The sequence below is a fragment of the Gymnodraco acuticeps genome, unplaced genomic scaffold (genome assembly GCF_902827175.1).
Source record: "Gymnodraco acuticeps unplaced genomic scaffold, fGymAcu1.1, whole genome shotgun sequence".
NCBI classification, from domain to species: domain Eukaryota; kingdom Metazoa; phylum Chordata; class Actinopteri; order Perciformes; family Bathydraconidae; genus Gymnodraco; species Gymnodraco acuticeps.
The window spans coordinates 53969-66440 of NW_022992126.1; the positions used below are offsets into that span (position 1 = coordinate 53969).

At 41.5% G+C, this 12472-nt stretch overlaps 2 protein-coding genes across 2 annotated transcripts; one reads left to right on the forward strand and one right to left on the reverse strand.

Annotated features, from left to right (window-relative positions):
- Window positions 1-214: 214 nt before the first annotated feature.
- LOC117537989 (coiled-coil domain-containing protein 149-like) lies at window positions 215-10924 on the reverse strand. Its single transcript, XM_034203462.1, has 12 exons — window positions 10913-10924; window positions 10618-10656; window positions 10312-10416; window positions 8649-8765; window positions 8088-8254; window positions 7816-7888; window positions 6127-6218; window positions 5845-5982; window positions 5660-5736; window positions 2679-2714; window positions 2054-2119; window positions 215-1958 (listed from the first exon to the last, which is right to left on the reverse strand). The coding sequence occupies exons 1-12, from the start codon at window positions 10922-10924 to the stop codon at window positions 1375-1377; spliced, it is 1506 nt and encodes a 501-aa protein (XP_034059353.1). The 3' UTR covers window positions 215-1374.
- LOC117538048 (extracellular superoxide dismutase [Cu-Zn]-like) lies at window positions 10838-12438 on the forward strand. The gene is made up of 2 exons (XM_034203553.1): window positions 10838-10965; window positions 11681-12438. Exon 2 carries the CDS (start codon window positions 11685-11687, stop codon window positions 12312-12314), a length of 630 nt encoding a protein of 209 aa, XP_034059444.1. The 5' UTR covers window positions 10838-10965; window positions 11681-11684; the 3' UTR covers window positions 12315-12438.
- The last annotated feature ends 34 nt before the right edge of the window (window positions 12439-12472 follow it).

Below are 12472 nucleotides of genomic sequence, written 5' to 3' on the forward strand. Positions count from 1 at the left end.
ATTTTCTGACTTTTCCTTAAACAGCATCATCGGTTTACATTTTAGTTTATGACCAAAGTAGCGACACTACCCGAGCTAAGAAGGTTAACATGGTATTCATTACAAATGCATTCATTTGCATGTGAATGTCATTTGAAATATATTATCACTTACAAAAACCTCCATTACATCTGTGCAGGTTTCTATATGATTATATACTTAAAACATGTTTTTATTCAGTTAAATCATTTATTTTGCAGAAATAAATCCATGTTGTGCACATTCAACACATATACACACTTGTGGTATTTCTGATGAGTTAATACTTTTTTGCTACAAAACATGACCAAAACGTCAGTGCTGGTAATGTTGTGGGTTCTTTGTGTAACAGCCTAGTTAGTTCACTAAATGTTATCTTAACTACATTTATGTTCAGAGTCAACTGTCCTTAATAGTGTCATGCAGCATTCTATATAGCTGTGATACATTTGTTTTTGTGAAAGTGTTTAGCAAAAAAGCAAAATATCCCACATTTTTATCATTTAGGAGAATAATAAATGAAGTGTTTTGGAAATGTTTGCATTGTTTTTAAAGAAAATAAATAAAGTTGCTGCTTAAGCTAAACATCTGGCTGATTTATTTGTTGTAGAGATCTTTAACATGGTTTCCTAAATGTGGACAGAGGTAGAAAGATAAAGGAGAAATCCTAAGCAACAACACCTCTTTAAGTTCATGACAAATGCAATTACACGTGTCCCTTTATTTTTGTGTTAGTTCTATAGAAAACCTAAATCAGTGTCTTATTCCAGAGTCAACATTAGACATGTTATTACAATTACATTCTCCTTCAATGTTGGGTTCATATTCAGTCTTAAGTAAATCTCAAAGACAGAGAAATCTAAATCATCCCACCTGGTCAAACTCTATGAAACACAAATTCGACAGCCCTTTTTTGCTACTTTTTAAACAAACTTGAATCATAGTTCCTCCCGCTCTGATACAAACGCATTATAAAGCTTCAAACTTTCTGGCTAAGGTTTGGGTTTCCTGTTTTAGGAAGGAAGCTAATCTCTGCCAAAATGAGCTCCAAAAAGGTTTTGGAGGCTGTTATAGCAGCGTATTGTTCAACAATCACATGTGGGTGTTACGCTCAGATTTCAACATTCTTTGGACCATTTATACATAAGACTCAAAACAGATCAAATTAAAGCATAAATAACATTGTTGGTTACTGACAGTGGACATATAGATATTTGTTTTGTTTCTCAGGAGGCGTTCCCGTTCCTCTGACAGGGATATATTCATTTTTCTACTGTCAGTCAATCGTAACAACTCAGGTGTGTTTCATTATTCATAACAATGAATCAAGTAGCATTAATAATGTATCAATTATCCTCATGTTTCTGAGGATTTCTCCTGATGCTCTGCACCACGAGAGCGGCTCGTGGAAGACTTCACATTTCCTGACTTACAAACATCTGTCTCCTCTGTAAGCTCTGTCTCCCGGTTTGACTGGACGTCCTCCTGCTCTTCTTCAGCAGGTGACATTGTGCTATTGATGTTTTCCTGTATCAAAATACACTCTGTTTCAACATTTTCAGTGCATTTCTCTGACTCTTCCTCACTTTCTCCTGTGGGGTCAGAGTTCTCTAAAGTTTGCTGTATGTGGCAGAGGTCTGACGGATGTTGTGTTGGAGAGGAAACACTCACACACTCCTCTTCTCTTGACTGCTGAATGGTTAAATCCGTTGTGACCTGTGATTGGCCGATGTCAGGACACTCCTCACTGTCTGGTGTTTGTGTCTGAGGGCTGGCTGGCTCTTCCTCGGCTGGTTGGCACGTTTCCTCGCTGGACGCCGATGGTGCCTCCACGAGAGGCTCCTCTCCATTACCTGACACAGCGGGGGGTTCACTCTCTTGGATGGAGATTTCTGTGGAGCTCTGCTGATCCACGGCTATTTCTTCTGACACTTCATCACCTATATGAATAGAAGATTTAAGAAATGTAATCTCCGCAACACAGAACCATAGATGGCGTACACTGAGAGAAGTTTAGGGCACATTTATCCCTCACCTTCCTTTCCAGGAGACTCTGTTGTCTCCGCCTGCTGAGTGTTCAGGATGATGGTTTCTTTTCCTCCTATTATGACAAAATATAATTCAAAGTAAGCCTTAATAAAAGCATGAGACATCCAGAAAGTGGAAAATGACTAAGTCCATTTACTTTACTTATGTCCAATTTTTTATTATTTGTACTACATGAGAAATTCTACTCCACAAGTCAACAAATGTACTTGGATTTATTTTATAAGTTAAGTTACTGCTAATAATGCAACATATTAAAAACACCATATAATGTATTGAATTGAATAACAATTACTTGGTGATATTTATAAGTTATTCAGCAGTATTATTTAATACAAAATAATCGACACCTTATAATTATACCACATTTTGCATCAACAATTATTTTGGTACTTTAAGTATATTTTGATGCTAATACTTTTGAATTCAGAATTGCTACTTGTAATAAACTATTATTCTATTTCTATTAAAACATCGAGTATGAGTTCCAACAATGCTTGTCACTGTTGTATTGAATAGAAAAGAGTACATTAATTTGGGAAAGTATGAGAAGTTATTGAAGAAGATGAAGTTTGCATGTTAAAAAGTATTAAGAGAAAGTGAGAGAAACGTACTTCCATAAATTCCCAGAGACACATTATAAGTCAGGCCTTCAGGAAGCAAGAAGCAAAAGGACAGAAGGAAGGATAAGGCATGTCAATTATTGTAAAAAGCAAGTAGAATACACATTTCAATGAAGCACATTAGTTTCAGTATATTAAAGGGGACCTATCGTGCAAAATGCACTTTAGTACGTCTTTTATGCATGAATATGTGTCCCCTGTGTGTCAGGGAACTCACCAAGTGTCAGAAAACACAACCCTCTCTCTTTTCCTCCATGCCCAAATCTCTAAAAACGGGGCTGCAACGGAGCTGATACAGATTTGAATTTCTCTGATGTCAGAAAAGGGGTGCTCCGCCTATATGGGCAACTCTCCACCTATCAGGGGAAGGAGAGGTTGGGCCACGGCTATTGCCGCTCGAAAGCGCTGGAGACGCTGTAGTACATACAGTGGGGCAAAAAAGTATTTAGTCAGCCACCAATTGTGCAAGTTCTCCCACTTAAAAAGATGAGAGAGGCCTGTAATTGTCATCCTAGGTATACCTCAACTATGAGAGACAAAATGAGAAAAAAAAAAATCCAGAAAATCACATTGTCTGATTTTTAAAGAATTTATTTGCAAATTATGGTGGAAAATAAGTGATAGAGCAGTGATGTTTTGGGGCTGTCGCTGGGCAACACGGACTTTCAACTCCCTCCAAAGATTTTCTATGGGGTTGAGATCTGGAGACTGGCTAGGCCACTCCAGGTCCTTGAAATGCTTCTAACGAAGCCACTCCTTTGTTGCCCGGGCAGTGCGTTTGGGATCATTGTCATGCTGAAAGACCCAGCCACGTTTCATCTTCAATGCCCTTGCTGATGGAAGGAGGTTGTCACTCAAAATCTCACCATACATGGCCCCATTCATTCTTTCCTATACACGGATCAGTCGTCCTGGTCCCTTTGCAGAAAAACAGCCCCAAAGCATGATGTTTCCACCCCCATGTTTCACAGTAGGTATGGTGTTCTTTGGATGCAGCAACTCAGCATTCTTTCTCCTCCAAACACGTCTAGTTGAGTTTTTACCAAAAAGTTCTATTTTGGTTTCATCTGACCATATGACATTCTCCCAATCCTCTTCTGGATCATCTAAATCAGTGCTTCTCAAAGTGTGGTGGTCCGTGAGCGCCCCCTAGTTGTCCGTGAGTATATTGGTAACATTTCACATTTGAAATAAATAAATACATTTAAGTTTTCTGCACTCTCGCAGGAATATCTCCGCAGTGGAACAAGCTTACATTTAACTTTCTATTGCATGATAAAAGCCCAGGGTAACACCTTCGTCACACATGTTTCCACTTGTTTGTACCATTTCCAGGCGATTTATAATCTGTTCTAGAAAAACTATGTGTTTTGGGATATTTGTGGAGTTAGGTGGTCCGCGAGTGTTTTTTTATTGGTTAAGTAGTCCTTGGTATGAAAAAGCTTGAGAAACACTGATCTAAATGCTCTCTAGCAAACTTCAGACGGGCCTGAACATGTACTGGCTTAAGCAGGGGGACACGTCTGGCACTGCAGGATTTGAGTCCCTGGTGGCGTAGTGTGTTACTGATGGTAGCCTTTGTTACTTTGGTCCCAGCTCTCTGCAGGTCATTGACTAGGTCCCCCCGTGTGGTTCTGGGATTTTTGCTCACCGTTCTTGTGATCATTTTGACCCCACGGGGTGAGATCTTGCGTGGAGCCCCAGATCGAGGGAGATTATCAGTGGTCTTGTATGACTTCCATTTTCTAATAATTGCTCCCACAGTTGATTTCTTCACACCAAGCTGCTTACCTATTGCAGATTCAGTCTTCCCAGCCTGGTGCAGGTCTACCATTTTGTTTCTGGTGTCCTTTGACAGCTCTTTGGTCTTGGCCATAGTGGAGTTTGGAGTGTGACTGTTTGAGGTTGTGGACAGGTGTCTTTTATACTGATAACGAGTTCAAACAGGTGCCATTAATACAGTTAACAAGTGGAGGACAGAGGAGGCTCTTAAAGAAGAAGTTACAGGTTTGTTTGTAGGTGACCAAATACTTATTTTACAGAGGAATTTACCAATTCATTCATTAAAAATCCTACAATGTGATTTCCTTTATTCTTTCACCCCATTCTGTCTCTCATAGTTGAAGTGTACCTAGGATGAAAATTACAGGCCTCTATCATCTTTTTAAGTGGGAGAACTTGCACAATTGGTGGCTGACTAAATACTTTTTTGCCCCACTGTATGCCAGGCCTGTAAGTCTGTCAGGCTGTAGTCTGCCACAAAAAGCAGCGAGGAAGACTTCCCGCGCATGGTTGCCATGGTTGCTCTTCTGTTTATTCTCCGCTGTGGACGCTCTGGCTCTTTTTCTCCCTCCCCGAGGCAAGCGTTTGCTCCTGCTGCTGTAATTCAATGCAATCCCTCCCCGAGGCAAGTGCTGTAATTCTCTCCGGTAGTCCACCAGCAGATGACAAACACTCCACCTCTCCGCCTCTTCCAAGGGACGAGGGGGCCGTGCGGCAGAGTTTCAGTTAGATTTTTTTCCGCTGGTCAACATGTCCGTCAAAGTTTAAATCTTCCGGACAAAATTAGAAAAGTGCCGGTCAAAGGTCTTCTTGGTTATTTATTGAGCTTTAAAACAAATGAATAACGACTCTATATAATAATATAAGAATAATACACGGAGGACGGAGGCTCTCTTTTCCTCCCCCTCTTCTGAGAGCCCAGCAGCTGATCTTTGAGCACACCCCCCTCTCCTGCAGGGGGGGCGTGGTCAGCTGCAGCTCATTTGCATTAAAGCTACGTCACAGAATCAGCCCTTGCAAAAACAGGGCTGGAAAAGAGCAAATAGAGCGAAATGAGGCATGGCTAAAATGCATGATCTGTTTGGTATTTTGAAAAAAAAACTTCACAGACATGTTTTATATAGGTATGGCCCTACAATATATTATTCAAATATAGCATAATAGGTCCACTTTAAGATAATGGTGTTCACCTGGCAGGCTCCATAATCCAGACATTTCTAATGATTTTAGTTTCTTCTCCAGCTCTGCTACTCGGTTTCCCAGAATCCTAACAACAAAAAGGAACAAAAACAAAGATATTTTCATGTTTTCTTCCGGCCTTATTGATAGAGATTACAGTGCATTAGGTATGTGTGTTAGGTACGAGATTGAGTACTTGTTGATTTGGCGTTGGTGCTGAATAACCATGTTCTTCTCGTGGATGGTTTCCAGCAGAGCTGTGGCGAGGGACTTGAGGTCTGAGATGGACTGAGGAGTCACCGGCAAGCTGCAGCCGTTTTCTTCAGACAGTAACAATTCCTACACACATCATTATTCTCAGTTAAAATACAGTCACCATGTTAGGCTTTCTACAAATTAAGGGTTTATAAAACTGCATTTTCCTTCAAAGCTTGTGTAAATGTCTACATGTGCATTTTGTTTTTAATATATCTGATCCTTCTGACCTTGTTTAGCAGAGAGCACCCCAGTCAGTGCACTAATGTTAGGTTTCCCACAGATCTTAGAGGTTTTCCTGCAGTCCAGCGGACTCTGAAATCAGAGGAAATTATTAGGCATGATACAGAAACTGCCCTCCTTGCTGTCACTGAGGAACTGCACACTGCTAAAGCAGCCTCCCTCTCCTCCTCCATCCTTTTGGACCTGTCTGCTGCATTCGACACGGTGAATTATCAGATCCTCCTTCGCACTCTCCAAGAACTTGGAGTTTCAGGCTCTGCACTTTCCCTCATCACCTCATACCTCAAAGACCGCACCTACAGGGTTACTTGGAAAGGGTCGGAGTCCGACCCTTGTCAATTAACTACAGGGGTCCCTCAGGGCTCTGTTCTTGGTCCCCTCCTCTTCTCCTTGTACACAAACTCGCTCGGATCTGTCATTAGCCCGCATGGTTTTTCATACCACTGCTACGCTGACGACACCCAATTAATTCTGTCCTTTCCCCGCTCAGAGACCCAGGTCGTCGCACGCATCTCTGCTTGTCTATCTGACATCTCTCAGTGGATGTCTGCTCATCACCTCAAGCTCAACTTTGACAAGACTGAACTGCTTTTCCTTCCGGGAAAAGATTGTCCCACTCTTGACCTAACAATCAACATCGGCACCTCTGTTGTTTCCCCGACTCAGACTGCAAGGAATCTGGGTGTGATCCTAGATAACAACCTGTCCTTCACTGCAAACATAGCTGCTACAACCCACTGCTGCAGATACACGCTTTACAACATCAGGAGGATACGTCCCCAGCTGACCCAGAAAGCGACGCAGGTTCTGGTCCAGGCTCTCGTCATCTCACGCCTAGACTACTGCAACTCCCTTCTGGCTGGTCTACCTGCATGTGCCATCCGACCTCTGCAGCTCATCCAGAATGCAGCGGCTCGTCTGGTCTTCAACCTTCCTAAATTCTCCCACACCACGCCGCTCCTCCGCTCCCTCCACTGGCTTCCGGTAACTGCTAGAATCCACTTCAAGACAATGATACTCGCGTACCATGCTGCGAATGGATCTGGCCCTTCCTACATCCAGGACATGGTTAAACCGTACACCCCAGCACGTGCACTCCGCTCTGCATCAACCAAACGGCTCGCTGCACCCTCGCTGCGAAGGGGACCCAAGTTCCCATCAGCAAAAACACGTGGGTTTGCTATCCTGGCTCCAAAATGGTGGAATGAGCTCCCCATTGACATCAGGACAGCAGATAGCTTACACACCTTCCGGCGCAGACTGAAAACTCATCTCTTTCGACTCTACTTCGAGCAATAGAACTATTAACAAAGCACTTATATACTAATAAAGGACTGGCTTACCTAAAGCCAGTTGAGTAGCACTTGAAATGTTTTTGCTCTATGAAACCTGATGTACTTATATGATTCTGTTTTCTTCAAGTTTGTATTTTGTTGGTCGAACGCACTTATTGTAAGTCGCTTTGGATAAAAGCGTCAGCTAAATGCAATGTAATGTAATGCATGAGAGGTTTGTGATCTGAGAGAAAGGTAGTTTGAAAAAAAAAAGGAAATTCACATTTAACATTTGCAAAAAGTGAAATGGTTTCATTTAATTAATAAGTAGTTAAAAATACTGTAAGAGTAAGATATTTAACAAATAAGAAAATCACAATAAAATATGTAGCTACCTTGTACTTCACCAGGTTTGATTTGAGCAAGTGGATTTCTTCTTGAAGTTGACAGAAACGCTCATGCAAATACCTGGGATACAATTATAATAATAATGATAGTATTAGAAGCCAATCAATAAATGTACATTCACATTTTATCATCATCTTTTTTAATTTACCAGCTGATTAAACATAAATATACAATCCAAAGTTATAGATTGACCTTTAAACTGTGAAACAACTGTTGCAGTCACACAAACAAGTGACATTTTTATTTTAAAGAAACAAACCTGTTCTCCATGCAGAGTGCATCGACGTCTAAAATGCGTTTCTCATCGTTGCCCAGGATGTGGTTGATCTCGAGCCGATGAGCCTTCTGCTGAAACACGTCCCGCTCCGCTCGAACGTCCTGAAGCTCGTCTGTGAGCGACTTCACGCTGTGCTCCAGGACCTCGTTCTGCAGACACACAAAACATACCAATACATTTGTGATATACATTGTAAGTTCACCTCTCTAAGAAAGCCTCCTATAGTTGGATAGTGTTAGTAAGAAAAACTAACTATGTCAGGTTGGACTACATTTAAATCTAATAGCAAAGTTGTTGACATTAGGAGGTCTTTTTGCTTTGAATAAGTTTAACCAGGTCATAAATACAATGTCTCTCTATACTTACATACTGTTACAAAACTAATGTTCATATTTTAAATGCAGGATTTTAAGAACATTTTTACAAGTACTACTTCTGTTAAATGTCATGATGCATTCACCAAAAAGCCATTAACTGAAAGTCACCTTCATAATCTAAATGATTGCATTAAAACAAATAAACAACAGGAAGCAGCCCTCTCACCTGCTCTCCGGCTCTTTCTAACTGTCGGACCAGATCCTCTCGCTCATGAGCAGGAAAGTGTTGAGTGCCGACCTCCTCGTCTCCAAGCCTCTGTTTGGTGATGGTCATTCGTAAAAGCTGTTGGGAGAGAGATACATCGTTTTGTATTTTGCACAGTTTTCCAGTTTTCTGCTTTATTTAATCTGATAAACCTCTTTTTCTGCATGAACTTTTATGCCAACTCAAATCAGATACATTCTTAACTATACATGTTGGTAATATATGCAAGACCGAAAAAGAGAATTATTCATATTTTATTTAATTGCAATGTCCATTATGTTGAACAGTGTTTACCTTGTTGTCACCCAGGGTCGGCTCTAGAACAAATCGAATGGGGGGGAAATCATTACAACGGGGGGCACACACTGCCGTCAACAACCAATACACAAACACCATCGCAACTTCAATTTCAAAACATGCTGTAAAGTCTCTTGTTTTCACACACATTGCAGGGATGTAGTGCTATTTTATAGCGCACCTATGACTTGTGCATACATGCACGGTTGTGGCACGACCACCAAAACAGAAACATATGGACATAGGCCACCATATAAAAAGTGTGCAAATGTTTAGTATCCTATCCATGTGAACATGTTTTAGGTGGGTGATGGACCTAACATCCTGTAAGGGAAGATTTAAATATTGAAGTTAAAAGCATCAATCTGGTGCACTTTGAGAGCAAAATTAAGAGATCTATGGATACATCTGTCAACACCCATAAACAGAAATGTAAGCAGATTTACTTTTCTTTATTTTACAAATCACTCCCCTTTAAACTGTATTCTTCTTCAAATAGCTGTCCTGTAGTATTTCATACCTGTTTCTCATGTATTCTCTTGTTTTTTAATAACTACAATGATCATATCAAGGTGTTCCTCGGAAATACTTCTTTACATAAATGGTGACCAAACCGTTTGAGACCCACTGAGATAATAATAATAATGCATTTTATTTATATAGCGCTTTTCACAACTCAAAGACGCTTTACAGTAGATGAGGGAGGGTAGACAAACAAGGACAGATAACTTAAGTTCATTATCTAAACACTGACAGAGTCCTCCTGACCTTACCTCACTGAGCTGGAGTTATCTGAGCCTCTCAGTCTGACAGGAGAGGACTCTCCTCCCCACTTGTTGTAGAAACAGCTCTTTATATCCGTTAGCATAGCTAGCTAACCAGATGCTAACAACAACAAAATGCGCTCATGCCACACATACATAGGATAGCCGAGCTTGAATGACACACAGAGACCCAGAAGTACTTGTACTGTCTGTATCATATTATTTTCGATGTCTTTACTGTATAATCAGTATAATAGATGAACAGATCGCCACTGGGTTTACAACCAAACAGTCAGCCACGTAATGACAACAAAACAAAGGTCGGGGTCATTGGTCAAGCAACACACCAATCAACGAGCAGCAATGAGCACACCTCAGGCTGTGTTTTTATTTTGTATTCTTTATTTCTGATTTATTTCACACAAAAAACATTGTGTGGAAACGTTTTCACTTGCCTGCCCTGCGTTGGGGGGGGGGGGGGGGGGGGGGGGGGGGGGGGGGGGGGGGGGGGCACAGTGACTCGTTTGGGGGGGCATGGCCCGCGAATGACCCATGAAGCCGACCCTGTTGTCACCTTGAGCTTCCACCAGGCATCGTTTCAGCTCCTTCACCTCCTCAGAAAGTTCACTGCTCTTGTCTCTGTCCCTCAGTAGCTGGGCTAAATTCACCTGAAGAGGACATGAAGATACGATCACTACCACTACACAGACTTATAATTGGTCTGTTACATTAATATATCCACGATAAACAATTAAAGATATAGGATATAGAACAATACTTTTATGTTAATAGCCATTTCAGCCATTTGAAGTATACATACACACACACACACACACACACACACACACGTCAAAATCACTTAGGCCTACTTGATTCCTTTTCTCAGGAGGCAGAGTGGGATTTCCATCCTGTTAGTAATAAAAACAAGGGAATGGTCATTTAATGCAAATTGTAGAACATTTATTTTTGGACAAATATATTTTCTGTTCTGCCATTTATTCCTTCCATTTTAAAGTTTGGCTGCAGCACGGTAATTGGCTGCTGGAGAATGAGATGAAATGTAATAGGTTAAAGAGACGCCCGTGATGAGCTGATTATATGCAGCTGCGGAGTGAATGTAGCCTATAGTATATAGGCCTACCCAGTCTTCCTGAAAGAACTTGCGCTGAACTTCATATCCACTATAAACACGAAGGACGAGTTTTTGTTCAAAGAAGGTAAGTTAGCTTCAGCAGCACGTTTGGAAGAAGTTGCATTATGTCTAACTCGTGAAAAGACGGTGCTCCACCCTTAGCAAAGAGTAAACAACGCCTACTAGACAGTTTATACAAGATTTGTTTTGAATTTGTTTTGCGTTTGGGCTCGACAGGCTTCAACAGGGTAGAGTGTATCATCAGTAAAGACCTTTCAACAAGTTGTCATTTTTGTTGGGATTTGTTTGCCTAACATGCGTCTACACGGGTAAGTCGATTTTAGGCTGCCTGAAGTCTGCGTTTTGCTCTTAATTAACTCCATCTGCAGAGTAAAATATTGCGACATTGTATTTATTTATCATGAGGTGCTGGGTCAAGCCTACACTTCATTTAGCTTTTTCAGATGTGATAACCTAAAGATATGACTATAATGTGACTGTCTTACTAAAACCACCCAATTGTATTAAAAGTAGCTCAAAAGAGCTCAAACATTTCTGCAATATTAAAATCCTTCTAACATGTTGATGAATAACCCCATAATGTGAGTTATTTTTACCTTGTTTTTTTCCCGAACGGCTTTGAATAATGCATGACTTTTACCAGGAACAGAGTAGTTATACAAATGCTACTACTTTAACTTAAATTAAGGTATCTAAATACAGCAATCATGTGTATTGTCATGCAACACATGATGAGTTTATCCATTTGAGGCACTCCTAACAATTTTAACATTTTTCAGGTCAATGAATATACTAGGAGCAGCAGTGTTGGTTCTGCTGGCCGGCTGTCAGCAATGTGTCTCCACTGACACTCCACCAGAGGTCAGGCAGAACAATAGTACTCTGTACGCAGCCTGCAAAATGAGACCCAGCACCTCACTCCCTGAAGGCCTGCCAAAAGTGTACGGTCAGGTGCTGTTTAAGCAGGACTATCCTGAGGGGGAACTCAAGGTGCTCCTTCAGTTCAGTGGCTTCCCCACAGAGAGCGCCCCAGTGCCCAGAGCGGTGCACATCCATCAGTTTGGAGACCTGAGCCAGGGGTGTGACTCCACTGGAGGCCACTACAACCCACACAGCGTACACCACCCAGACCACCCTGGGGACTTCGGTAACTTTGTGGCTCAGAAAGGAAAGATCAATACGATGATAGAGTCTGAGGCCACGCTGTTCACAGGGCTGTCTGTGATTGGAAGAGCCGTGGTGATCCATGAGGGGGAGGACGACTTGGGGAGAGGGGGAGACGCTGGGAGCCTGCTGAGTGGAAACGCAGGCCGGAGGCTTGGCTGCTGCATCATTGGGATTTCTCCCCCCAGCCTCTGGAATATGAAGTATGAGGTGTATAATAAACGTAAGCTTGTGGATGCTGGCATGTAGGGCAATTAAAGAGATGTTTCCTTGATTAACTCATTGATTGGATCCATTGTATCCCTTATCAAAAATGGTGGGAAAGTGTCTTGAGAATTCAACTGCTCCTAAAATAAATGCTTCCTTCCTTTAATCCTTGGTGATTTTCTGACTTTTCCTTAAACAGC